This window comes from Calidris pugnax, unplaced genomic scaffold (genome assembly GCF_001431845.1).
Source record: "Calidris pugnax isolate Ruff unplaced genomic scaffold, ASM143184v1 scaffold4, whole genome shotgun sequence".
Classification (NCBI taxonomy): domain Eukaryota; kingdom Metazoa; phylum Chordata; class Aves; order Charadriiformes; family Scolopacidae; genus Calidris; species Calidris pugnax.
The window spans coordinates 2,820,447-2,845,422 of record NW_015090781.1 but is presented as its reverse complement, the minus strand read 5'-3'; the positions used below and the strand labels follow the sequence as shown (position 1 = coordinate 2,845,422).

Sequence of the window (24,976 nt, the reverse complement as noted above, 5' to 3'; positions counted from 1 at the left end):
GGGGGGCTGCAGGCGCCACCTGGGAGCGGGAGAAGTTCAACTGGAGTGAGGCAGGAGCTGGCAGAGGGGCCCAGAGGCAGCGGGAGGGCTGGCACGGGCAATTCTTGGGGTTTTCTCTCTATTTGTACACCTTAGACTATCCTTTCGTACCCCACGCCATCTCTGCAATTTTATTTTGGTTGTTTTTTTTTTTTCTTTTTTCCTTCCCATTCTGCCCTGAGAGCTGTAAATACTAACACTTAAATCTTTCACCTGCTGCAGCAGCAGCATCGTGTCACTGATGGTGAACGTGAAGAGCACTTACATTGTTTAGGTTTGTGAGTTGGCTTTTGGCATGGAAAACAGCCTTGGGGGGAACACTTGCATCCAAGATGCTCTTCAAATGTGGCTAGTTTACTTAGATTTGAGGCACGATGCACTTAAACTGTACTTTCATTCTCTCTTTCTTCGTTTGTTGGTATTTCTAAGTGTTTTGGCCAGAAACGTAAGGTTTAGAAAGGAAAACAAACTGGTGCCAACTGAATTGAATGTAAATTTCGGGTGCCCCAAACTGTTCTTTCCCTAAGGATATCATTTAAATGGCTGGCAACGTTTGCTAAAAGTTTGTTCTGGATTAGTGCTTCCAGTGGTACAGAATTAAATCTAAGCTCATCAAGAAGAAGCAATTCTATTAAACCTTTGGAACATATGCCCAAAATGAAATTGAGGAAACGCTAGTTGCAAATTTTCATTTTTAATTGAGCTTCAAAACACTTGTTTTGGCTTCTGTTTTTTTAATCTTGTAGAACTTGTTTCTCTGGGGACTTTGTGACCCTTTTGCTGGTAGTCTCTGAGTTTGTCAGATTTATAGTTTCAGCTCAGTGAAGTGGGAAAATACTATGGATACCTAAATAGGCAAGGTAGCAATTAGTAATAATAAACTACCCTCTTTGGTGTGTGATTGGCCAAAGGAGTGTCCCAGATCCTGCTGCGCTTGTGTTTGGCCAAGCTTGTTAATTACAACCTGCCTCTAGATAGTGAGTTTCATATCCTCAAAAGTTTCTGCTGAAAGGTTTTTGTTTTCTGCCGAAGAACATTCTTTATGCTGCTTTTTTCACCCTCTACCCTAAGATTCCCGTCCGAGGGCTTAGACCAGGCATTTGAGGTCTTCAATAAGATTGGGCCTGGGACTGGAGGGAATCCCTGTCCATCTTGCAGCTGGCTCTTTTCCACTCGAACGATAAAGCTCCCTGACACCAGGGAAGAGAGACCTGAGCGTGAGAGAGAGCTGCTCTGACAGGAGATGCTTCTGTTAAGAGCATCAGATAAAGGGAGGAATTATCAAGATCAGGCTGCGCTGAGAACTAAAAGCTAAACCAAGTTCCTCAATGTTTTATTAAAATGCCTCCTGTATGCAAAATGCTTGTAAAAAGTGCAGTGAAAGATGTGTCTTCCCCTGCCCCCTGTGAACTTTTTGGGGTATTTCTGCTTGCAGTTTGAGAGCGAGAAAAGCTTTTAACACATCTTGGCCTTTTGCTTTAGCGCCCGTCCTCTAGAGAGTGACACTTAGTTTAATTTTCCTGATGAAATAAAGTTCTGGTCAGGCTCGGTGGGGTCTTTTGGTGTTCCTGGAGGGTTGTTTTGATTCCTGAGGTATCAGTTGCAAGTAGCTGCTTGGCCCTCCTAGGAAGCATCTTCTTGTTTCTGCCTTTGAGCGCTGGGAGAGCGCTCAGGTACTGCAGTCATGGCATCGGGACAATTATCTGCCTAGAGGTACCAGGTCAGCTGGTGCCTCTTCTCAGCTCATGCTGAATCATTCGCAGTGTTCTACCTTGTTCATCCAAGTGTGTGATACTCTCCATGTACAGCCTCCTCGTTAGGTGGCTCGCAGTTTGGGTTGAGGTGGGCTTTGCTCTTAATTACTGATTTTTCCCTGGGAGTTTCCCAAGTGTCATCCAAGGTGGATACTCAAATCCCCGAGACCTATTATCTCTCCAGCTTTTGGTTGTTTTGCTTTTGATACAGACTTGTAGTAGGATTCATTTCACGTTGAAAAGCAGCCGCCCTGCAGGTGGTAGGGCTTTTCTGCTTCTCTAGCAAACAATACTTTTTCCACTTAAAAATGTCAGTGCCTAATTTTTGTCATTGACTTGGAGCAGCTCTCTTGAGCCACAAGGTACCAGGCAAGACGGACCTGTTGATTTGGTTTTTACTTTCATAGATAACTCTTAATGCAAAAATGGCATGGGGAGACTTCACCCAAGGCTAATACTACAAATAAAATTATCTTGCTTTAAAGTATCTGTATTTGATGCTTTGAAAGACAAGATGGACTGTTTTTTTCCTGTGTGCTCTGGGCAACTTTTTGATGGAACTAAAAGGTGGCTGTCTTCTTACTGGCTAGTACTGGTTTGATTACTTACATCTGCTTCCAGTTTCCTAGTTATCCATGCTCAGCTACAATATGTATAATCTAACACTTTTAAGGTTTAGGTAATTTATTGAACTTCATTTGCCAACTCGCTTTACCTCTACATTTTAAGAAGGCCTAATTTATTTCTGATATTAAATTGCTATGTATTAGCATTATGCAATACTAAGCAACTGCTCACCAGGGAAGCCTGGTCTGGCTGGTGAATGAGTGTTTTCTGTCATGTATTCTACATGCCACCTTTCAAAGCCCTTTTTTTGGGGTGAAAGACAGTTCATAGGTTTAAAGTATGATCTTGTAAATGATAGAGTTCAGTGTTCTGCAGTTACACCAAAGATTTGACCAGAGTGGGACCTATCTCAGTTAACCTCAGCCCCTTTTCATGTTTCTACAATACTGTAGATAAAACTACGCTCGTTGTAAAGGACAGTGTGTAAGAGACTGATGCACAAGCTAAAAGGAGAGGCAAACATGCCCATTAGCTTAAAAAAAACCCCACACAATAACCCCCTCCCCAAACCCCTTGCCTTACAGAGCTCGGTTTTTATGCCTTCAAGAATATGGGATTTCTGTTGTCATAACCATTTCCAAAAGTACGAAAAATGAGGTGCTCAATAAGTAACTTTCATATTTGTGTAAAGTGTTTAAAACTGTAGATACAGTATTTAAAGTCTGAGTGCAATAGGCTCAACTGAGACTTTGATTAAATGTCATATAAAGTAAACTACATATGCCTGCATAGAATAGTAGATATTTTTTTTCAAAGTAGCTTGAAATGGTTCTGTTAAGTGTACGAATGTTCTGATGATTATCTTTTTAATTAAAATGAGAAATCTTTGTTTAAAGTGGCATTCTTTTTTACGGCCTGTTACAGTCTCTGTAACAATCATTTCTTAAGTCTGAACGTTTTTAATTCCAGGAATCCATTTATATAAAACTATGTTTAGACTTAATTAAGGAACGATTCTTACAAAGCTTGTAAATAGCCAGGAAAAAAGGGACAGAAAATAAAACTGACATTCACACTTAACAGAATGATTGTTACAAGGTATGTAATATGCTATAAAAATACAATAAAGCCCTTTTTATAAGAGTTCATATTTTTTGTTCCTCATTTTGAAAGGTATTTAAGAAAAATATCAAAGCTCTATGAAGCAACATCTGTTTTCTTGAATGGACTAGTGACAACTTCAGTTGTGTTTAATTAGCGGAGCTTTACCTGACCAGTTTGGGATCCTTATTTAGGTGGTTTGGGAGGCAATAGCTTGATATTTAATGAAGTTTCACTTTCTCAGTTTTTCTGAATGAATCATTTTGCAGTACTTCATTTAATTTCCCAGCTTGTGAATAGGAAGATGTTCATACGAGTGTTCTTCAGGAGTGGCTTTTTTCAATTGCACCCCCAAATTACCATTTTCCTTTTCTTTCTGGGTGACATGATTCTATGAGGTCCTGATGGCCTTCCAGTTTCACAAGAGAACCAAAGCCTCTTGGTTGTTTTTTAAGATGCATCTGTGGGGTTTTTTGTTGTTGTTTCTGGCTTTTTCTCTTTTTTCTTTATGAGAGAAAACCTTGGAAGTTCCTTAATTTTTATATTTATATTTATAGTCCACATAACTAGCAGGATCAGTCAGTGTAGTAGGAGGCCTGAAGGGTAATAGACTTGGAATCTCTCTTTTTTTTTTTTTTTTCTTTTTTATTCTGTTTTTATGTGTATGTAGGGAACAGAATGGACAAAAGCTGTTACTTCAAAAGAGGTTCTGTTTGCATTCAACCTGTAGGATTTACGGTGTCAGTAGGACTGGGATTTTTCAGAGCTACGACTTGTTAGCTATTGTTATAAACTCAGCTTTGAGAACCTTACCGTCTTTTTAATAACATATTTGCATTGTGGTTGTTGTGGCAGAGAGTCCTGGGTATCCAAAGCAAGAGTGGCATAAAACCAATATTTTTTTGTAAAAAGCTGGGAGAACAGAGTTGCCTCCTAAACGCAGAGTTACAAATCCTGCCTGAGTATTAAACATATGCTTAGTAAATTTTTTCCAACAGAACTGAAATAACATCCTTTTAGTTCGAAGATTTTTTAGGAATAGTATATTTTAAAGAAAATGTTGATTTATTTTCTTCTACCCCAAAACTTTGTGCTGTAGTTTTTTCAGCGCTTGGTGCAGGCCTTTGGTACTTCAGGAACTTCACCCTCGCTTCTCTGGTAATGTTTCATTTCAGCCACTTTGCTCCATTAAATGTATGCAATTAGAAAAGCAAATGGCAAATTTGCTATCGCATCACTGAAGTATTTAGTTTCATAGACTTAAAAAAGCAGAATTTGTTGCACAGTGCTCTCCACACTGTAATATATACTATAAACATCAGAGAGAATAGGCTGACCTTAATATTTGCTTCCCAGACTAAATCGCCGCCTTGCAGCAGTTATTTCCCACTGAATAAAAAGTTTAATTTCACGCCCTGATTAGTGCTAGTATGTGCAGGTGGATATTTATTTTATGCAGCTAAACTAATCTGCCTTGGCAAATTATTTGCCAGTCAGCAGAGCTATAATTCCTCATGAGTATATGGTACTAAATTATCATTCTCATTAGTAAGATAAAGCAGACTGTTCTCACCACAGAGTTTGGTTAGGGAAAGGGTTTCCTAAATAATCCTTGGAAGATACAAGACATGCAGAGTGGCCTCAATGTTCTCAATGTTCTGTCGTGGTTTGTGATATGGGAAGAGGCAATGAAGATTTCAGAGGAAGAGAATAAAATTATTCTGCAGCTTTGTATTATCTCTAGGGGTAAGGTAGGAACATGCAGTGTTTGGATATCGCCTCTTGAAGAGAAGAAAAAATGAAATGGTGATCTTTGGAGCATTTCCAGTGGCCGACCAAGCTCTCAGCTCTGTCTGGGCTGTAAATGAGATGAAAACATGAAGTTACATTGTTTTCTTGTTTATTTTCAGTGTTAGCACCTACTGAGGTAGGGGAAAGAATGACTCGAGACTAGAAGTTAAATGGCGGAGGAAACTTCATGGTCTGGTCCCATTAAGAGTTCACTTCACGCTGTAAAAATATTTAAAGTGGGGGTCAGAAAGTGTTTTCTGACATGCAAATGTTGACTGGATACGCCTGTCGAGTGAATGTGTGCATCCACTGCTTTGTTTGCTTTGGATTTTACTGTGCTGGTAGTTTGTTTGTATCATAAAACTTGTTAATGAAAAGTAGTTATTTTCTATTATAAGGAGAGTCCTTTATACCTGGAAATGACCAATTTTCATTAAGAATTGAGTGAAGGGATTCCGCGGACTTCTTTCATCTGCACCGATGCATTTCTTGTCATATTTATTTTCTCAGTGATGGCTGCGACAGTATTTAGGATATAAATGATCAGATTGTGTGCAAGACCAGCAAAACCAGTAAGCCGAGCAACTTAATTTTCTTGTATAAGAAATTTCATGCTAAATTCAACAACGCGGATGGAATAAGCTGTTTTCTCACTTCCTTGTCAGCTCTCATTGTGTCATCTCTAACCTCCATGTGTGCTGGTGAGATTTGTGTAATATTTAACCATTCTCAGAGGCAAACTTAACTAGTGTGTCTAATACTTGGTGTTTCCTTGAGCCTTCCTCATTTCCTCCTTCCTACAATTCAGGAGATGCTCAACAAGATGTATTATTTATATATTTGAAGTGATTTTGCACAGAAGGGCTGCACGTGGTGCGTGTTTAGCTGTGGAAACTGAAAATGAGTTGTAGCATAACAGAGTCCAGTGGCTGCAGGTAAACAGTAAGTGCTGAAAATACAACTAATAAGCAATCAAGCGTGAAGCTATTTTCTTGACAGGATGCTGATAGTGCTGAGATAAACTTCTTGATCCTGCAGAAACTGTCAAAAATCCTGGAAATTGCATTAAATACGTCCTGCTTGTTAAAAAACAGTACTTTTTAATGGTTCTTTATCTGAGGTCTTGAGGAACTCTGCTGTTGGACAAATACTACCCCTGCTTTGCAGAAGGAGAAAGCTGAAGCTCAGAAATTTGCCTGGGGTCATGGACTGGAGGAATTTGTGTAGAGTCATATGGTACAGTGATAATATAAGACAAAATAAAAGGAAACCAGTTCTTCTAATAGCTAGCCTTGTGCTTCTGACCGTGTTTTGGTTAATTTTACAATTGGCTAGCCACCTGTTAAGATAACACATTTTATCATTAAACAAAATTAATTTTAAAAATGGCTCGAAACTGTCTGGTTTTAATGGGATCTGAATATTCTTAGTTTTAATCTGCCTCATGAGGCTTGTCTTTCTTCTGGGAAGTACATTGTTACATCATTAAAATATCATCCCCTACTGAGAGAGAAATCGGTCCCATTCACTAAATGGCAATGCTGAAACAATGACAAGTATTTCTAAAAACTGCATTAAAATTCATTTTTTCTCTTTCATCTGCAAGTTGTGTAGTTCCATTAAGCAATGGGTGCTCAGCCTGCTTGGAGCTGTGCATGAACAGCCAAATTTTTTACCTGCGATGGCAGAAGGTTTGAGAAGTGGCAGTGAAGACTTTAAGTTTTAAATGATTTCATTTTTCCACAGTGATTTTTTTTTTGCTGTGAAACAAACGATTGATCAAAAAATATACACTCTCTAGCTGCTTCTAGTGCTCCTCTGTATGAAGAATTGAGAAACATCCCTTTTAATGTTCCCTCCCCTCACTGCTGAAACAGGGTCCGTGCATTCATCTTGATGAGAGCAGCAGGAAGGAGAGAATGAGGAAGAATGGGAAAGCTCAGCAAGGGGTCCTTCCAGTCTTCTTGAGGGAAGGACAGAAGTGTTTACAGTCTGTGAGCTGGAGCCATGCAACCTCTTGGCAGAATCCGCTGGAGTAACCAGTTTGGACTAGCAGGAGCAAAGGGCCTGGCTTAATTTCCTTCTACCCGTGGTAAGAAGGGAAAAATTGCAGGGAGTTGCTATGAAGGAATGAAGAAGTTGCTCTTAAGTGGAGTTGTATGTTAGCAGAAGAGTAGTAAGTGCCCTTCTACCTGTGGTCTAGGTGGCCCATCGTCTTCAGAAGCATCCAGAGCAAAACAGATCTGAGGAAGATTGTAGAAACAGAGTTTGGGAGATACCAGCCCGTGTAGAACTCTGGTGTGGCTTTTCCCTCAGCTGGCTTTGTGCCTGCATTATCTCAGTTTGTTTGTAGGAGTCACAGAATCCCAGAATGATACAGGGTGGGAAGGGACCTCTGGAGATCATCTAGTCCAACCCCCTGCCAAAGCAGGGCCACCCAGAGCAGGTTGCACAGGAACGTGTCCAGGTGGGGTCTGAATGTCTCCAGAGAAGGAGACTCCACCACCTCTCTGGGCAGCCTCTGCCAGGGCTCTGCCACCCTCACAGCAAAGAAGTTCCTCCTCACATTGAGATGGAACTTCTTCTGTTCAAGTTTGTGCCCGTTCCCTCTTGTCCTGTCCCTGGGCACCACTGGAAAAAAGCCTGGCCCCATCCTCCTGACACCCACCCTTTAAGCATTTATAGGCGTTGATCAGATCCCCCCTCAGCCTTCTCTTCTCCAGACTAAAAAGACCCAAGTCCCTCAGCCTGTCCTCAGACAGATGCTCCAGGCCCCTCGTCCCTTTGCTGTCCCCTCTCCAGCAGTTCCCTGTCCTTCTGGAACTGGGGAGCCCAGAACTGGTCCCAGTGCTCCAGATGGGGCCTCCCCAGGGCAGAGCAGAGGGGCAGGATGACCTCCCTCCACCTGCTGCTCACACTCTTCCTGATGCCCCCCAGGATGCCCTTGGCCTTCTTGGCCACCAGGGCCCATTGCTGGCTCATGGACATCCTGTTGTCCACCAGGACTCCCAGGTCTTTCTCCTCAGAGCTGCTCTCCAGCAGGTCACCCCCAACCAGTGCTGGTGCAGGGGGTTATTCCTCCCCAGGTGCAGCACCCTGCACTTGCCCTGGTTGAATTTCATCAGGTTCCTCACCACCCAACTCTCCAGCCTGTCCAGGTGCCTGTCCAGGTGTCCTCTCTCTTGATGTTTCCAGCTAAGGCCATAGTTATTCTTACAGATTGTGAGTTGTTTTTTTTCAAATATAGTAGGGTGGTTTAAATAATCGGGAGAAAGATGATGGCTGTCTTTGCCTGGATACAAAGCAGGGCTAGACTACATTTTGACTGGAAAAGAAAACTTTAACATTTCCAGGCTTGCCCATCCAGCAATCGAAACAGTCTCTAGTTGTTTCAGAGGAAAAACCCTCTAGCATGAAAGTGTGTCATACAATACAGTCACTCTCCCTCTCCACAGACACGGTTTGTTATTTATTGTGAGAGCGATGCAGACTGGAGCGCGTTTATGTGGGAGTTGCTTTTTGTTTATGGATAGTTGGCCTAATTCTGTCTGTTAGGAAGATGCTGGCGATTCTCCAGGGGGGGTAGTTCATTGGGTCTGCTCAATGCCCTTCCTTCTCATATGCCAAAACTCTCAGTGGGATTGAGAAACACAGCCCAGCTATCATTCATCTCCTGCAAATTAGAACAATGAGAGGTGGGTGTAGTCTCAAGCAATGATAGATCAATCTTGTTTTAGAAGATGGGTCTTGGAAGCATCTCAGCAGATGTTGACATTAACACCTTCAAATATAACAGAAGGTGTCTTCTGTTGCTAATAGGTTCAAAAGAACAAAAATCTACATTCCTTGTTCATTTTCTTTTTGTAACTTTTTTTCCTTTTTTTCTCCTTTTGACTGGGATGACTCCAGTGAAGTGTGTTGCTCTTGTACTTTGTCACCGCTGTTGTTTATAAACAAGTATAAATGTCCTGAAAGTTTTTACTGCCAAGAACATATTCTTAAAATCACAGAATGGTTAGAGGTGGAAGGGATGTTAAAAATCATCGAGTTCCAACCCCCCTGCCCTGGGCAGGGACACCTCCCACCACACCAGGTTGCTCCAAGCCCCATCCAGCCTGGCCTTGAACCCCTCCAGGGATGGGGCAGCCACAGCTTCTCTGGGCAACCTGGGCCAGGCTCTCATCACCCTCACAGCAAAGAATTTCTTTCTGGTCTCTAATCTGAATCTCCCCTCTTCCAATTTAAAACCATTACCCCTCGTCCTGTCACTGCACTTCCCGATCAAGAGTCCCTCCCCATCTCTCCTGGAGCCCCTTCAGGTACTGGAAGGCCGTTAGAAGGTCTCCCTGGAACCTTCTCTTCTCCAGGCTGAACGACCCCAACTCTCTGTGCCTGTCCTATTCCTATATATCTGTATGTCACTGATCTTAAAATAAGTCTTCGTGCAGAGGCAAAACAGTCAGAGCCCATCAGTGAGAGGAAACATCTCCATATGGGATTGGAGCATGGGTTCAAGTCCACTCTTGGCAGAGAGTGTACTGTCTAATCCCTTTTGCAAGCTACTGGAAGCAGTTCTTAAGTGAGTAGAATTTGCTATGCCATTGTACAGCTATTCAAAATTTGACTACTTTGAAAGCTAGAATCCTACTTCTTATTTTCTACCTTAACTTCATTCATGGCTAATTCATTCTCATTTGTTCTTGTGCTAATGTTGTCCTTGAGCTTAAACAGCTCTTCTTGCTCCCTTGTGTTTATCTGCGTGTATTTGTGGAGAGCAACCATATTCTTCTCCGAGCTGGATCTTTTCAGGCTAAACAAGCTTTTGTGGTTGGTTTTTTTTCTCCTTTTTGTCATAAGACATTTCCTATAACTCATGATCACCTCTGCAGACCTTTTTAAACAGCTGCAGAATTTGATTAACCTGAAACATGAGTGACCAGAGCTATACAGAATATTCCAGGAAAAGATTTATTTGTTCCTTGTACAAGAGCAGTAATCCTAATTTCCTTTCTTCTGGGAAGTGTTCACTTTGTACAATATCCTATAGTAGTATTTGCCATCTTCATGGCTGCATCTTATCAGTGAAGCGTCATTATCTAATGAGTAACATGCCCCAGGGCCTCTTCCCTTCTTCTCAGTTACTGAATCACTAGTTTGTAATGGAAATCATGTTACTTTTAAATATAAGTACATCTTTTGTTGGTTCTGTTACCCAGGTCTTCACGATGCTGTGTCCTGTATATTTATGATGTCTCTTATCTTTGTCTTCAGCCAATTTCATTAGCACATTGGTAATTCTTGGGTTTTTTAGCCATTAGTGAGAATATTTTAATATTACTTTCAAGATTAATAATGGATTTCAACAAGAATCAATCTCTGTACAGCTTGAGGGTCCCCTTTTCAAAATAACCTGTGATCCTCTACCCTTTTTAGTTTCTTATCCTCCTTACAACTCTGGTATTAATCCTAATCCTCTCCATTTTAACTAGTAACTTCCTACATGGCGTCTATCAAATGCTTAACTACTTCTAATTTGTCTGGACTTCAGTGATCTTCTTAAAGAAGAAGATTGGGTTAGTCTAGCACTAATTCTAATTTGTTCTAAATTGGGAATAGATTTACTTAGGCCTCATACGGCGACTGCTTTGTTTTGGCAATAGTTATTAGTGCTCAGTCTGAGTAGAGAGAATACTGTTTGTGGTTGGTTTTTTTGGTCTTTAAAGGTTGGCCAGTCAATTCTGCAACATTTCAGATTCATTCTGGTTAGTCTTCTTACCAGATACTTGTTCTGCACAGGGATGCTGCCAGAGGCTGCCCGTTGGGTATCTTCAGCTGCTTCTCTTTCCACTGCTTCATCCGTGCATCGTAGCTCTCTGAGACATTAGGCTGCTTTGGTACTTCTTGTTTTAAGGAGGAGTTTCCTCTAGTTAACCCGAGCAAAGGATCATTTACACCTTGTGCCAGTCTCAAGGAGTTGAGAACTGTCATAGCTCTGAAACCAGTACAGGGCATTTAGATCAGAAAATTTAATATATCTTGGTAAGTACTTGGGGCAATTAGTTATGAATTCCGAGTTACTTACAATGGGTGAATAGGTCCCACACTGTAATTGCAGCACAGTGCTTTGTGAGGGAAATGAATTGGGCTTGGATGGGCATTCTGCAGAAAGGAAGTTTTTTGGTTGTTTTATTGAACAGGAAAATGTTTGGTGTGAGTGCTGGAGTCTGCTCAGACGATGAGAGCCCACTGGCTGAAGAGAAAAGGTGGTGGTTGAGTGCTGGAGTCTGCTTTTGAAGGCATTTCCATTTGTCTAGGAAAAAAAACAGTATTCCTCTAATAAATTTTTCTGTTTAGTGTGCTAACTGCAGATTTCCTTCCAGGATAGTTGGCACAGCCCTCTAGCCCAACTCTTCTGCGTGCTTTTTTTGTATGGTACCTAAAATCCCAGAAGAGATCAGGAAGGTGAATGTTAGCACTGTAGATTCTCTTACTGATTATGGAGATCATAATTTTCCAGACTTCTTAATTTTGTTCACCTTGGATGTCACTTTTTCACTCCAGTACAGAATTTTCTATTCCTGATGCTTTGCGTCTCAGTGAAAAATTAGAATCCAGGTGAGCTTTTTGACTTTTCCATGGACTTAGGAAAAAGAGACAAGATACTTAAAGGATGTCAGCTTCATTTTATTGATCTCTAGACAGCTTCCAGCTGTCTCTTCCAGCTTTGTGTTTTATGCATAATGCTAGCACTGGGGATGCCACTGTTCTTGTTGGATACTTACCTGGTGCAAGTTCAGCCAGTAGCATGAGAAATGTAGCTCCTCTTTTCTTCACCACAGATCTTTTAGTCTTGAAGGAGGCTGAATACAGGACTTGAATTTCAGACTTCAGATGTCAAGTGGTTGTGAAATCGAGCATGTTTTTACTTATGGGCACCAAGAGGATCTCTTTACGCTGCTATAGTAAGCGTGTTCACAGAGCTTGCTGTTACTTTGTCCAGAGATTAATGGAGTGCTGTCAGGGATCTCCCTTTGGTTTTGAATACTGTAGCTTAGTATTGTTCTGAGCCCGTAAAAAGTTACCCAGGTGTTTCAAGAAGTTTTCTTGGTAGTTGTTGCTCTTGGAGTATATAAAAAAATGGTGCCTTTTTACCTGTCAAGGAATATCAGTAAACATTCTCCAGTGGGAGTTGTTTTGGAGCAGATCCTGGTCAATGTAATCCAAACAAATCCACTAAAGAACTGGAGTAGCCATGTTGGGTGAAGCAGGGAATTCGTTAAGTTTACAGGCAGAGTCAGAGCCCGTTGTTGGAGGTTGCTGTGTCCTTATGAAGGAGCTTGTATCAGACTCTGAGATATGATGGTAAATCAACTCAGTTTGTTCATTCCTTCTACCAATTCTCATGAAGAACATACTTAAATATTGTCAGATTATGGTTTTAGAAACAGAGACCTTGTGGTTTTCTCTCCTAAAGATAATGAAAGATTTCAAAATCTCATTTTTGGATTTGTGGAATTAGAATCCACAGATCTAACTGTGCTTTATTTTGAGTACTGCTTGGGACAGGGGAGTAAGGTATCTGTTTGGAACCATGAAGTTCTGTATTCTGTATCATAGAATCATAGAATTGTCTGGGTCGGAAGGGACCTTTCAGATCATCTAGTCCAACCATCAACCTAACTGATAAAATCCATCACTAACCCATAGAATCATAGAATTGCCCAGGTCGGAAGGGACCTCCAAAGGTCATCTAGTCCCACCTCCCCACAGTCAGCAGGGACACCCCCAACTAGACCAGGTTGCCCAGGGTCTCGTCGAACCTCTCCTTGAATATCTCCAGGGAAGGGGCCTCAACCACCTCCCTGGGCAACCTGTTCCAGTGCTCCACCACCCTCACAGTGAAGAACCCTCTCCTCATCTCCAGTCTAAATCTGTTCCCCTCCAGCTTGAAGCCATTGCCCCTCGTCCTGTCACCGCAGGCCTTTCTAAACAGGTTCTCCCCAGCCTTCCTGTAGCCTCTTCAAGTACTGGAAGGCTCTAAGCACTATGGCAACCCGGCTTTGAAATCCCTCCAGGGATGGGGCCTCAACCCCTGCCCTGGGCAGCCCATTCCAAGGCTTAAGAACCCTTTTCGTGTAAAAATTGTTCCCAATCTCCAATCTGAACCTCCCCTGGTGCAGCTGGAGGCCGTTTCTTCTTGTCCCATGGCCTGGGACTTGGGAGCAGAGACCGACCCCCCCTGGCTACACCCTCCTTTCAGGGAGTTGGAGAGAGCCAGAAGGTCTCCCCTCAGCCTCCTTTTCTCCAGGCTGAACCCCCCCAGCTCCCTCAGCCTCTCCTCATCAGACTTCTTCTCCAGATCCCTCCCCAGCTCCGTTGCCCTTCTCTGGGCCCGCTCCAGCCCCTCAATGTCTTTTTTGTGGGGAGGGCCCAAATGTAGTGGGAATTCAATTTATTGCTATAATGCATATAGACTCATTAACAGGTTCTGGGCCACAGGGGATATTTTCTTTTGCTGTGGAGCTCATCTCAACTGGGTAATCTCCAGTGCAACTGGCCAAGCCCTCCCGGGTCAGTGACTGACAGATCTAATTCTGCCTTTGTAACCAAGAGCCTGTTAGTTAATGGAGTCATGAATATTGTTACTCAGAGGCAGCCTTCAGTGTATTAAAATGCATTATTCCTGTTCTTTGCTTGATATTTATTAGAAAAGGTGTTATGTCTAATGAATGGAATGTTATCATCAAATAAATACTGTGTGTAGATCATAACTTAGAAGGAATGAAGATGTAAGTAGCTTCAGTCCTGCCTTGCAGTGACAGAGAGGGATGGGTTTAGCTTGTCTGTTTAAATCGTATGTGATGGAAACCCAGAGCAAACGTCCTCTCTGAGGGAAAAGGAAGCATTATGGGTTATCTGATCAGATTCATAAGATCCTTAGTACATATATATTTCATACAGGTCTCAACTTTCCCCCTGCCCCCCATTTCTTCTTACGTGGAAGCAGATGAAAAGGAGAAGCAGCAGTACTGCCTTGCAAGTACCATAGTAGGTTTCCTTTTATAATTATCACTCTTGACATATTTATCCTTTCTTATGGAAGTGAAGATGCAGATATTTAAGAACCCTTCTTGCACAAAAAGCCCAATTTCCGCTCAGTACTTAATTAGCACTTGTTTATGACACGGCATCTGATTTGATTTTCAAAACAAATTGCACAGTAAAGAGGCTGATATTTAAACTGTATAGTAACCACAGCTCCAGCTGTGACTCAAATATTGTAAGCCTTCAGGGGTTGTGTTTAGGCTTAGAAAATAGGAACTCAGGCCTGTAATTAAATGTCCTCTAAAAATCAGCCTTTGTAGGGAAGGGAAGAGGGTACCACTGAATTTGAAATTGACTTGTTCTCAGAAATCATTCTGTTTTTCTAGGCCTTGCTAGGGACCGCAAAAATCAAACGGATTAAAAATTGGAAGAGTAGATTGCTAAAGGGAAAAAAATCAGGTTGCAAAAAAAGGGATGAGCAAAGTAAGGTATTCAGGCTCATGGGCTTCTAGACAATTGCAATATGTATAATGATATCATTTAATAGCTGGGTAATATATAGATTATAAGTTCTGTGGCCACCAAGAAGTCTAAAGAGAAAGTAGGCATTTCATACAGGGTAAAATTGCATTTCAGAACTGTGAATAAGTCTCTGATGATAGTTTTGGAATACGCCATCTGCAGTGATGGAAAGCTCATTTTTAAAGCAAGTCCTCAATAATAAACGTGAATGTCTTGGAAAAGGAAGTTGTCAGGGTCGTATTACAAGTTTAGTGACTCACCGAGATAAAAATGTGAAGTACTCACAAAACAGCATGATAGAAGTTAGCGGTTAGAGTGCTTTCAGAGTTACTTTTTGAAGTGGCTACTGAAAGAGAGGAAAATTACCCTCCCAGTCTGACTCAGCCATGGAAAATGCTGGAGCGGATGCGAAGAGAAAATACGCTTATGAATGATACTGAACCATGAGCCTGAACAGTGTGTGCTCATGAACGTATGAAAATGAGTAGATCTTGCTGGGCAATTAATTGTATCGCTGACAGAATTGCCTTGAATGGATCATAAACATGAAGGATTTTTAGTGAGGATTGATAAAATAGTGAGCTTTCAAACAAGGCAGTTCTCTGTGTCCTGAGTCGTTTAAAGGCTGGGGGAAGAGGGGCAGTTTTATTTTAAGTTACCAGGTGTGTATGAATTCCTCTTCTGTAACGTTGCAGTTGCGTGTCTGTTGTCATTCGGACACTGAAATTCGGAAAGTTTTAACCAGATATACTTATTTAATTGCTTGTCTTTGCTAAAGAAGACATTCCTGGGGATTATTTACATTACGCTTAGGAGAACCACAGAAATTTAAACTTTAGGAGAATGATTATAAAATTTAGCCAGTGGTGAGTCTGTGTACGTTAAATGCTGGTAAGTGAGAGGCCCAGAGATTTTAATTAAATTATTCTTTTCTATCAGTGCTTGAATTTGATATGAATGATGGTTCGCTTGTGCAAATATCCCGCTTTAATGGTGTGAGCAGCAGTATGAGGGTAATACCTCGTACTGGTAAAATTTGCTTCTCTTCTGTATAGTTTATTTTCCTTTTCGATGAGGGTAGGCTTGTCATATGGAGAGGAGACACTTCACTGAGCAAATCTTGCAAGTATGGCCCTGAGAGATGGGTGGTGGGTCTTAGTTTCTCTTTTTTGTATATTTAACTTGTTGGCATTGAAAAATAAATCAAATTTACAGTAGTTGCTAATCTGCTGAAAGTCCTGATTACTTTTATTGCTAATACTCACAGAATAACAGAATGAAATGGGGTTGGAAGGGGCCTCTGGAGATCATCCAGTCCAACCCCCTGCCAGAGCAGGGCCACCCAGAGCAGGTCCCACAGGAACGTGTCCAGGTGGGTTTGAATGTCTCCAGAGAAGGAGACTCCACCACCTCTCTGGGCAGCCTCTGCCAGGGCTCTGCCACCCTCACAGCAAAGAAGTTCCTCCTCATGTTGAGATGGAACTTCTTCTGTTCAAGTGTGTCCCTGTTTCCTCTTGTCCTGTCCCTGGGCACCACTGGAAAAAGACCGGCCCCATCCTCCTGACACCCACCCTTTAAGAGGATGAACTTAGGGGACTTTATTTTGAAGTCACAAAGAAATTGTGCTGCTAAGAGCTGTCTAAATAGAAATACAGTGTTACCTTTGGTATTGGAGACACTTCTGCCTGAGAGTAATCCTGTTGATAGCAGTAGGATATTAATATCCTTATGTATTTGCAGGACCAGGGTCTTCAAATTAAATGGTTTAAACCAGTGTCTTAAATCAATTACTAAAACTACTCTGGACTGATGGGCTTTACAAATGTGAAGCAGGCTGCTGGTCCTAAGAGAAAACTTCACTGTGATCCTTTAATTTGTAGGTTAAGTGACAAAACCAGAATGAAATGAAGTCATTTTTCACAGATTTGTTGTGTAAACCTGGGCTGATCCGAGGCTGGTATTCGGGTCTCTTTACTCCTGACACTGTGATTTTAAAAGGTCATTATTTCTGCTTTTTTTATGTAGGCTTTTCTTTTCTTTTTCTTTTCCCTTGATAAGTATACTGAGCGCGGCTACTTTGAAAAAGCAGCTGAAACTCTTGAGCCAGAAGTAAAATGTGGGTTTCTGTAGTGTTCTCGGTAGATACATAGCACTCCATATAGTTTCTTCCATTTTCAAAGCACGTAGAAATGTCAGCAGTTCCTCTCAGCAAACCTGTGAGGTGGGTTAAATGAGTGTTGTCCTCATTTTACAGTAGTAGAGAGACCAACCACCCATGAAGTTAGTGCTGAACTAAGGATTAGGTCTCGGAGCACGATGCTTCTAGCTGTGTGAGAAGTCCCCTAAAACGTAGTTTGTTAATGCGTTAAGCACTGCAAGTCCAAACACAGCAGGTGAATGCAGTAACCAGATATACTTGACTTTAATTTATCAGCACAATGGTGGTTATTAAAATTCACGTTTAACTGAGATTGCTGGCTGGGACACCAGGGCATAATCTTACTACTGCTTTGAAAGATTTAGGAGGATTTCAGTTCAAACTGTAGAGAAGCAAAAATAACTAATGTTCAAAGAATATGATAAAGTCTTGTATGTGTACATTTCTTTAGAGGCAAGATTTTAGTCTGTTCCAGTTCTTGTTTTAGTTTCAAATTCCAAGGCCAGACTAACCTCGCGTCAAAAGCAGCGTGGCCAGCAGGTCATGGGAGGTGATTCTACCCCTCTGCTCTGCTCTGGTGAGACCCCACCTGGAGTGCTGTGTCCAGCTCTGGAGTCCTCAGCACAGGAAGGACATGGACCTGTTGGAACGGGTCCAGCGGAGGGACATGAAAATGCTCAGGGGGCTGGAGCCCCTCTGCTGTGAAGACAGGCTGAGAGAGCTGGGGGTGTTCAGCCTGGAGAAGAGAAGGCTCCGGGGAGACCTTATAACGGCCTTCCAGTACCTGAAGGGGCTACAGGAGAGATGGGGAGGGACTCTTGGTCAGGGAGTGGAGTCACAGGATGAGGGGTAATGGTTTTAAATTGAAAGAGGGGAGATTGAGATGAGATCCCAGAAAGAAATTCTTTGCTGTGAGGGTGGTGAGAGCCTGGAAGAGGTTGCCCAGAGAAGCTGTGGCTGCCCCATCCCTGGAGGGGTTCAAGGCCAGGCTGGATGGGGCTTGGAGCAACCTGGTCTGGTGGGAGGTGTCCCTGCTTATGGGATGATGATCTTTAGGGTCCCTTCCATTCTATGATTCTAACTCCCCACCATAGCTGGGAAGGTTCCTCATTCAGTGGTGACACATTTTTCCTCTGTAATTTTTAGTGTTACAAGTATCAAGGTAGACACAGTTTGTACGAACTAAACGTTGTGCTGACACAAGAACAACTGGGGGTAAACTCACCTTGAATGGAGCCATTCTGAAAATGACAAAGATTTTTCCAGCCTTCCAGGAGTGGTAGGGACACACTTTGGCTGGTTTGGAAGGGAAGTACAGAGAATTAAGGGATTGTAAAGTAGTTTCTCAGGAGTAAGAAAGATCTCTGGACTTGGTGTCTGCAGATGTTCTGTCTCATCCTGTTTCTTAGATGTCATTTTAATTTCTAAGCCTCTCCTTTTATTTTTTTCTTCAGGGGATGGTGGTGGGAGGAAACAGTTGAATCCACTTGATTTGAGAATATCTTTGAGCTGCAAATGAATGTCGTGACAGGCATTGGTTCATTTTTTTTTATTGCATACTTTTTTCCTACCTGTAAGTTGTGCTGTATATGTTTTGTGCTTCCAGAGCAATTGGATGTCTTGCCTCTTCCTCAACCCAATAAAGCACGAAAACTATAAATGGGGAGGAGATTATATTTGTCTGTCTGTTTGAGACATGATGTAAGGCTGTGTGTGAGCAGAGTTTCCTGTTACCTCTCCAGGGATTTTCATGTTGTCCAATGTCTGGTCTGACCATGTTGAGGATGGTGACTGTAAAAACACTCTCATAGCTTGACTGCTGCTGTTTTGACACCATTTAATTTTATGTAGTGGCAAAAACAATAACGACCATTAGTCTCTGCTGCTGCACCCACCACAGAGGCTGTGCTTATCCAAGTGCATTTATGTGGAAATTTTAAAGAAATACCTATATATATACACTGAGTTGAAATATAAAGCGGTGGAGATTGTAAAAATCATGCTGGCTTTAGCAGAAAAGTGTTCTTAAAGCAGCTGATCTCAGAGGAGTAAACAAGAACTAATCTGGGGACTAAACCTTCAGACGTGCCTTAAAAAAACCCTACATTGTTTAAAACGCTCCAGAATTTAGCCTTAGGTTAGCTAGGTCCCAGTGTAAAAGGAGGTCTCTCTTTATGTCTATTCTCTCCTAGCCCCGAATTCACATGCCAAAAGATGGATTCCAACTTATATCTTCTGGATACCAAGCATGGCTAAAGCAGGTTGGACTGTATTATTGTTATTCATCTCATGTGAGGGCCCGTGTTGGACACCTGTGCTTGTCTCATTAGTGAAGTACATAAATGAGGGTGTAATGAAGTTACAGTGCCATGTTAGCCGATACCCCTCATAGCCATCACTGTTTTGTGTTTATGCATGCTGTGTTTGTATAACATTTTTCTCACTAGTCTTATCAATGTGCACTCCTTGTAAATAAAAGTTCAAAATGCAGTCACCTGAAAGCGAAAAGGGTCAGAGCCTGAAAAGAAATCTGCACCACCAGCTTGAAATCACAGAATTAAAACGGGCCTTCAAACACAAAGCTGCATGGCGGCGGTGCTGGTAATAATGGGGAGGCCACTGGGTTAAAACTCAAGAGAATTGCATCCAGCCTCTAATTCCAATCTGCCTGGGTGAAACAAGTCTGGACACTTCCTCACATCACATAACAATTGTGCAGTTTGACACAGTCTGACACTGTGGGGAGTCCCCACTCGGAAGTGGCCTAGTGCTATATTACTCTGGCTGTTATTAAAGGCCAGGCTTTCGATGTCTCAGCAGTCTGCCTCCAGCAATTGCTGTCAGCTTTTCACTTTTGTGAGTGAAAAATCCCCCTTCAGAAAAAAATAGCTTAATTTACAAATTGCCTGTACAAATCTCTTCTCCCGCGAAGATACGTGTGTGATGAATCCCGCGTCCTTGAGAATACATGGCTTAAAGTTGCTGGTTTTGTGGAAAGCCAGAATGATTGTGTTGTTATGGCAACAAAACCTGAAAATATGAAAACAGCACAGATAAGCTGCATCCTGTTGTCCTGGCAACTGGAGTTGTGAAATGATGAAATGTGGTGGTGGAAGGGATCCACGGTACCGTGAGCCCAACAGAAACAAAGAGCCAAGTCACTTGAGCAGAGTGGGAGAGAATTAAAAACTACAGCAGCAAAACCCCTTCAAACACAAGAGTTTCCTTGCAGGTGCTAACAGGATGGCTTTGATTCTCTCTGGTCTTGTCTCGGTATCTTACCAGTAGTAAGTAGGAACTTATTTGTGCAAGTTGCTTACGGCTGTCAACTTTGATTTAAAGTTTCTCTTCAAGAAGAGGCAGCTCTGGGGAGACCTTCTAACGGCCTTCCAGTACCTGAAGGGGCTCCAGGAGAGATGGGGAGGGACTCTTGGTCAGGGAGGGGAGCCACAGGATGAGGGGTAATGGTTTTAAATTGAAAGAGGGGAGACTGAGATGAGATCCCAGAAAGAAATTCTTTGCTGTGAGGGTGGTGAGAGCCTGGAAGAGGTTGCCCAGAGAAGCTGTGGCTGCCCCATCCCTGGAGGGGTTCAAGGCCAGGCTGGATGGGGCTTGGAGCAACCTGGTCTGGTGGGAGGGGTCCCTGCCCAGGGCAGGGGATTGGAACTGGATGATCTTTAAGGTCCCTTCCACCTCTAACCACTCTATGATTCTGTGAATTTCCATTGGCTTCTGCAAAACCAAGAAGAGCTTGAACACCTGGAAGAAGATGGGCATCGAGTCCTGTATTACATTTGCAAACCCATTTCTTTGGGTGAGTGATGTGTTGCAAAGGTGAAGTGATGCTTTGGATCTTCTCCCTGAGATCATTTCTCTGTCTTCCTCCAACTCCACACTGGTGAAGGTCGGCTGGGACCTTGAAGCTGATGTTTTCTTGATTTAAACTTTGCTGAGCTGGAGGCAAGGTGTCTCCGAGGAACCTCAACTCTGCAATTATCGTCTCATAGAGCTCAAGTTCGTTGACCTATGGGTCATGGTATCAGTTTCTATTTCTTATGTGGTAGGTTGGGAGAACAATAGGAAGGGGATTGTGTGGCTGCTCTGTTTTTCTTTTACTTCTGAGGCAAACAGACCTGCATCTGTTCTTGCTGTGTTATATTACCAATGCTCCAGTGCAGGTGCGATATATGCTTTTTTAACTCTGAAAAATATCGAGGAGAAGAAAACCCAAAGTGCTCAGTTAGTGAGTTTTCCAAGAAGGCTTTCACATTAGGCAACCTCAAATAATAGAAGAAATTACACTTTTTAAAAGAATATCTTTGTTGTGTGGCTGTTTTCCTTTTGATTTTTAGTTTACTGTGATTGGTTCTGAAGTCTTTATCTTAATTCCTCTTACTCCTCCTTGGTCCAAGGAAAAGTTATAAACCTGAGCTTGTGTCATCAGCAGGTGCTGTCATGGAAATAGCTTTCTATTCCCATTTCAGTGCTGTGACTTCACCCCAGGAAGGAGATGGGTAAGGGAGTTGATATAAAGAATGGAAACTTTTGATCAAAAGAAAGAGTTCTCATGAGAACCAGAGAGGTGACATTTTTTTCACGTGAGACTGATTTGGTGTAAGGTCTATCTGTATCTGTAGGATTCTTTAAAACCATATATTGGGAAAAAAAGCCATTTTGGATATATTTTTAAGTAGTAGTCTACATGTGCATCCAGGTGGAATGGTGCTTGTGCATGAGGTTCATCCTCCTGGTGTCTGTGTTTTTAACAGGATCCTAACATAGTGATTTTTTATTTTTTTTTCCCCTCAGCATAGCTAAGTATTGATCTGCTGCCTGGCTTATACAGAATGGGAGAAGTATCCCAGTAACACATTGTATTAATGGGGGATAAAAGCACTTTATATTACAGATGAGGTGGAGGAAGATGGAGTTCTGCAAGACTGGACACATACTATAAATATCCATAAAACTGACAATTTTATCTAAAACCAGTGCTGGTTGGATTTGCGTATTTTCAGCCTACTTAAACTGGAGATAATAGTGGAACACTACCTGAGCATGGGTCGCCCACACTGATGCCATTACCCTCTGCCCTTTAATGGCAGGTTTTTATATTTAATGTCGCTGTACAGCAGTGGAGAGCTGCATGGTGTTCCTTTGTGGGCTGGAGGAAATACAACACCAATGGCCAGAAATACATGTTGCTTTGAGAATAGCATTTGAAGTAACCTGCAAAGCTGTCTTTAGCTGTCTCCTGTGAGTTTCTCTTTCACACAAAGGCAGTTACAGAATTCCACAACGATATGGGGTTGGAAGGGACCTCTGGAGGTCATCAAGTCCAACCCCCTGCCAAAGCAGGTCCACCCAGAGCAGGTCCCACAGGAACGTGTCCAGGTGGGGTTTGAATGTCTCCAGAGAAGGAGACTCCACCACCTCTCTGGGCAGCCTCTGCCAGGGCTCTGCCACCCTCACAGGAAGAAGTTCCTTGTCATGTTGAGATGGAACTTCTTATGTTGAAGTTTGTGCCCATTCCCTCTTGTCCTGTCCCTGGGCACCACTGAGAAAAGCCTGTCCCCATCCTCCTGACACCCACCCTTGAAGTATTCATAGGCGTTGATCAGATGCCTGTCAAGACCTACAGTGTTTATAGTGATAGTCACAGTGATCAGAAACAACTACAGTTAATTTATTCAGCCTTGATCTTCATGTAAGCCTTTCTTTGAATGGCAGCGTTGTGCTGCTGGTGGTCTCTAACATCCCATCACCTCCATGGTGACCCTTTGAAGACAAGCTGTGATTGACTTCTGGGGGGAGAAAGGGAAGAATGCTGGCGTATAAATATGATCAATAGACATGACATTCCAATCCCTATATTATATTGACATCTCCTATGATTTAAGCCAAGCTGTGAAATTGGGCAAAATTAAGCTCTTAATTAGCTGAAACACTTAAAAAACATTATTTTGATTACAGAAACGGGGCAGTTAAAGTATCGTTTTAGGTGGCTTGTGAAACATGGTAATTCAGAGTTAAAGCTAATACCATTGTGAGCAAGAATGCATCACGTTGGATATGTAATGTAATGCACTCATCTGAGCCTTTCTGCCTCCCACTGTCTTTTGGAGTAGAATTTTTAGAGTCGAGTTATAAACCTGTAAATGTGTTTTATGCTGGAAATTCTCAGTGCTACCTTAACTAGATTGGTACCAGCAAAGACCAGTATAATCAAAATAAGGCATTTCAGATATTAATGGGCTGCACTTCAGTCAAGTCAGTTGGAAAAGAGAATATTAAAACCAGGGCTGTGGTGAAAACAGGTTTCTTTCTCTAGAATTGCACTTTCCTAGGAGAAAAATGCAATGATTATGGAAATATTTTGGTTTTGTAATTTTGTCATTTAGCATCTCCTCCTTAAGTTCTAAAACATGTATTCTATTTTCAGTGGATCCATATGCTTTTTAACGTTCAAATACTAATTTCTTGGGTGGAAAATAAAAATAAGCTTTCTTTCTGCAGTTTGTTATTAATACTTGACACTTATGTAGTACTTTGAGAATGCAAAGTGCTGTGTAGACACATCAGTTATTCTTGAAACACTTTTGGGTGGTAGGTGCATAACAACAATAATCCTGAGAGATTTTATGGAATTAAATAAAACTAGAGGTGAGGAAAAATCTAGTGAAGCCTCCATTTCATTCCTCCACTGATGCAGGTTTCTTCTCTATGGTTTGTGTGATGGAAATCTAGGCTGAAGGTGTAGAAGTGTCCCAAATGAAGAGGTTTCAACCCATTTTCTGGTAGGGTTGAGTACTTTTTTAAAACCTCATAGTTTTTCAGGTTCAGTTTGTATATTGCTCTTTCTGCGTTTTATTCTAGAGGTGATGATTCACCGTTCTCTTCTTGGCTTGCTGCTGTTTCAGTTTTTTGGTGATTATACATCAGAGCTTCATAATTAAGGACACCCTCAGTCTCTGACCCCTCTCTCGGGCAGGGTAGTTCTGTCCTCGCTGTGCGGATGTGGAGCTGTGATGCCACGTCACTCTGTCCAAACCCATGCAGTGTGCCCGTGTCAAAGAATTAAATTTATCTCTCATGGCATAATAAGATTTTAAATTGTTTGGAATTGCTGCAAAATCAGGCTGTGGACATGAAGGAGCTTAATAGTAACTGTGTTTTCTTGCTTACGAAAGAGCCTCATGCTCTTGGTCTTGTAAGAGCTCCGTTTTAAGCCTTCAGATAGTTTCATATTTTAGACTTTGGTGACACTGATTTTAGTCAGTTTGGGTAGGGCTTGCTTTGAACGCCACCATCTTTGGTGGTGTTTGAAGAAGCACCCACGAGTCTCTGCATGTTACACTCCTCAAGGAAGGGTACGGCGTCTGGATTTAAAGCTCTGCAGGTGCACTGCATTTATCGGATTTATCAGCTTCATGGATTAAAGAGCTATAATTTATGAAAACATTAGTATTGTCTCCTTCAGATACAATCTGTACAAGTTCCCTCAAGCACTTGGCAAAGGAGTGTCTTGTGTACCTTATAGATGGGAAGTTGGCCCCTTTCCGGGGCGTGAAACTTCTCTTGATCTGGAATCCCAGGGGTTGAACTCCAGTAACCACTTCTGAGGAAAAACATTTCTTCAGAAACATTTACCTAAAAGCTGTGTTTTGATCCTTCTGGATCCCGCTCAGGTAAGAAATTATTTGGATAAAACTGAATATGTAAACTCTTTTCTAAGTCCCTTATCTTTGATATTTAAGAGTACCTGGTGAACTGGAATCTCTTATAAAATATTACTGTAAGCTAGGGAGTTACCAGGAGACTAGAGTTTGCATAATATTTATGTTAAGGAAAAAATTACTGAGCGATTACGTGAAAAGTTGGAGGCTGAAGGAAAAGGAATCATTTCAAGCAGTTTGAGCTGTGTGTGCACAGCAAAGCCTGCAGAATGTACTAACCCCCTGAGCCATAGGGTGAGGGGGAAAACCGCTGCACTCAAGTC

The 24,976-nt window shown here is 42.0% G+C and overlaps 1 protein-coding gene across 10 annotated transcripts in view; it reads left to right on the top strand.

Moving 5' to 3' along the window:
* LOC106897248 (F-box/WD repeat-containing protein 1A-like) overlaps positions 1-24,976 on the top strand; it is a 122,506-nt gene that overhangs the window by 730 nt on the left and 96,800 nt on the right. For 3 of the 10 annotated variants that reach the window (XM_014957787.1, XM_014957806.1, XM_014957770.1), the window contains exons 2-3: positions 14,214-14,300; positions 19,170-19,238. The exons of 2 other annotated variants lie outside the window; for them this stretch is intronic. In XM_014957787.1, the coding sequence (XP_014813273.1) occupies positions 14,214-14,300; positions 19,170-19,238 (156 nt within the window). Of the gene's footprint in view, positions 1-5,773; positions 5,825-14,213; positions 14,301-19,169; positions 19,239-24,976 lie in introns of those variants that run through there. 5 more of the 10 variants (XM_014957815.1, XM_014957843.1, XM_014957779.1 and 2 more) reach the window with 3 other exon arrangements.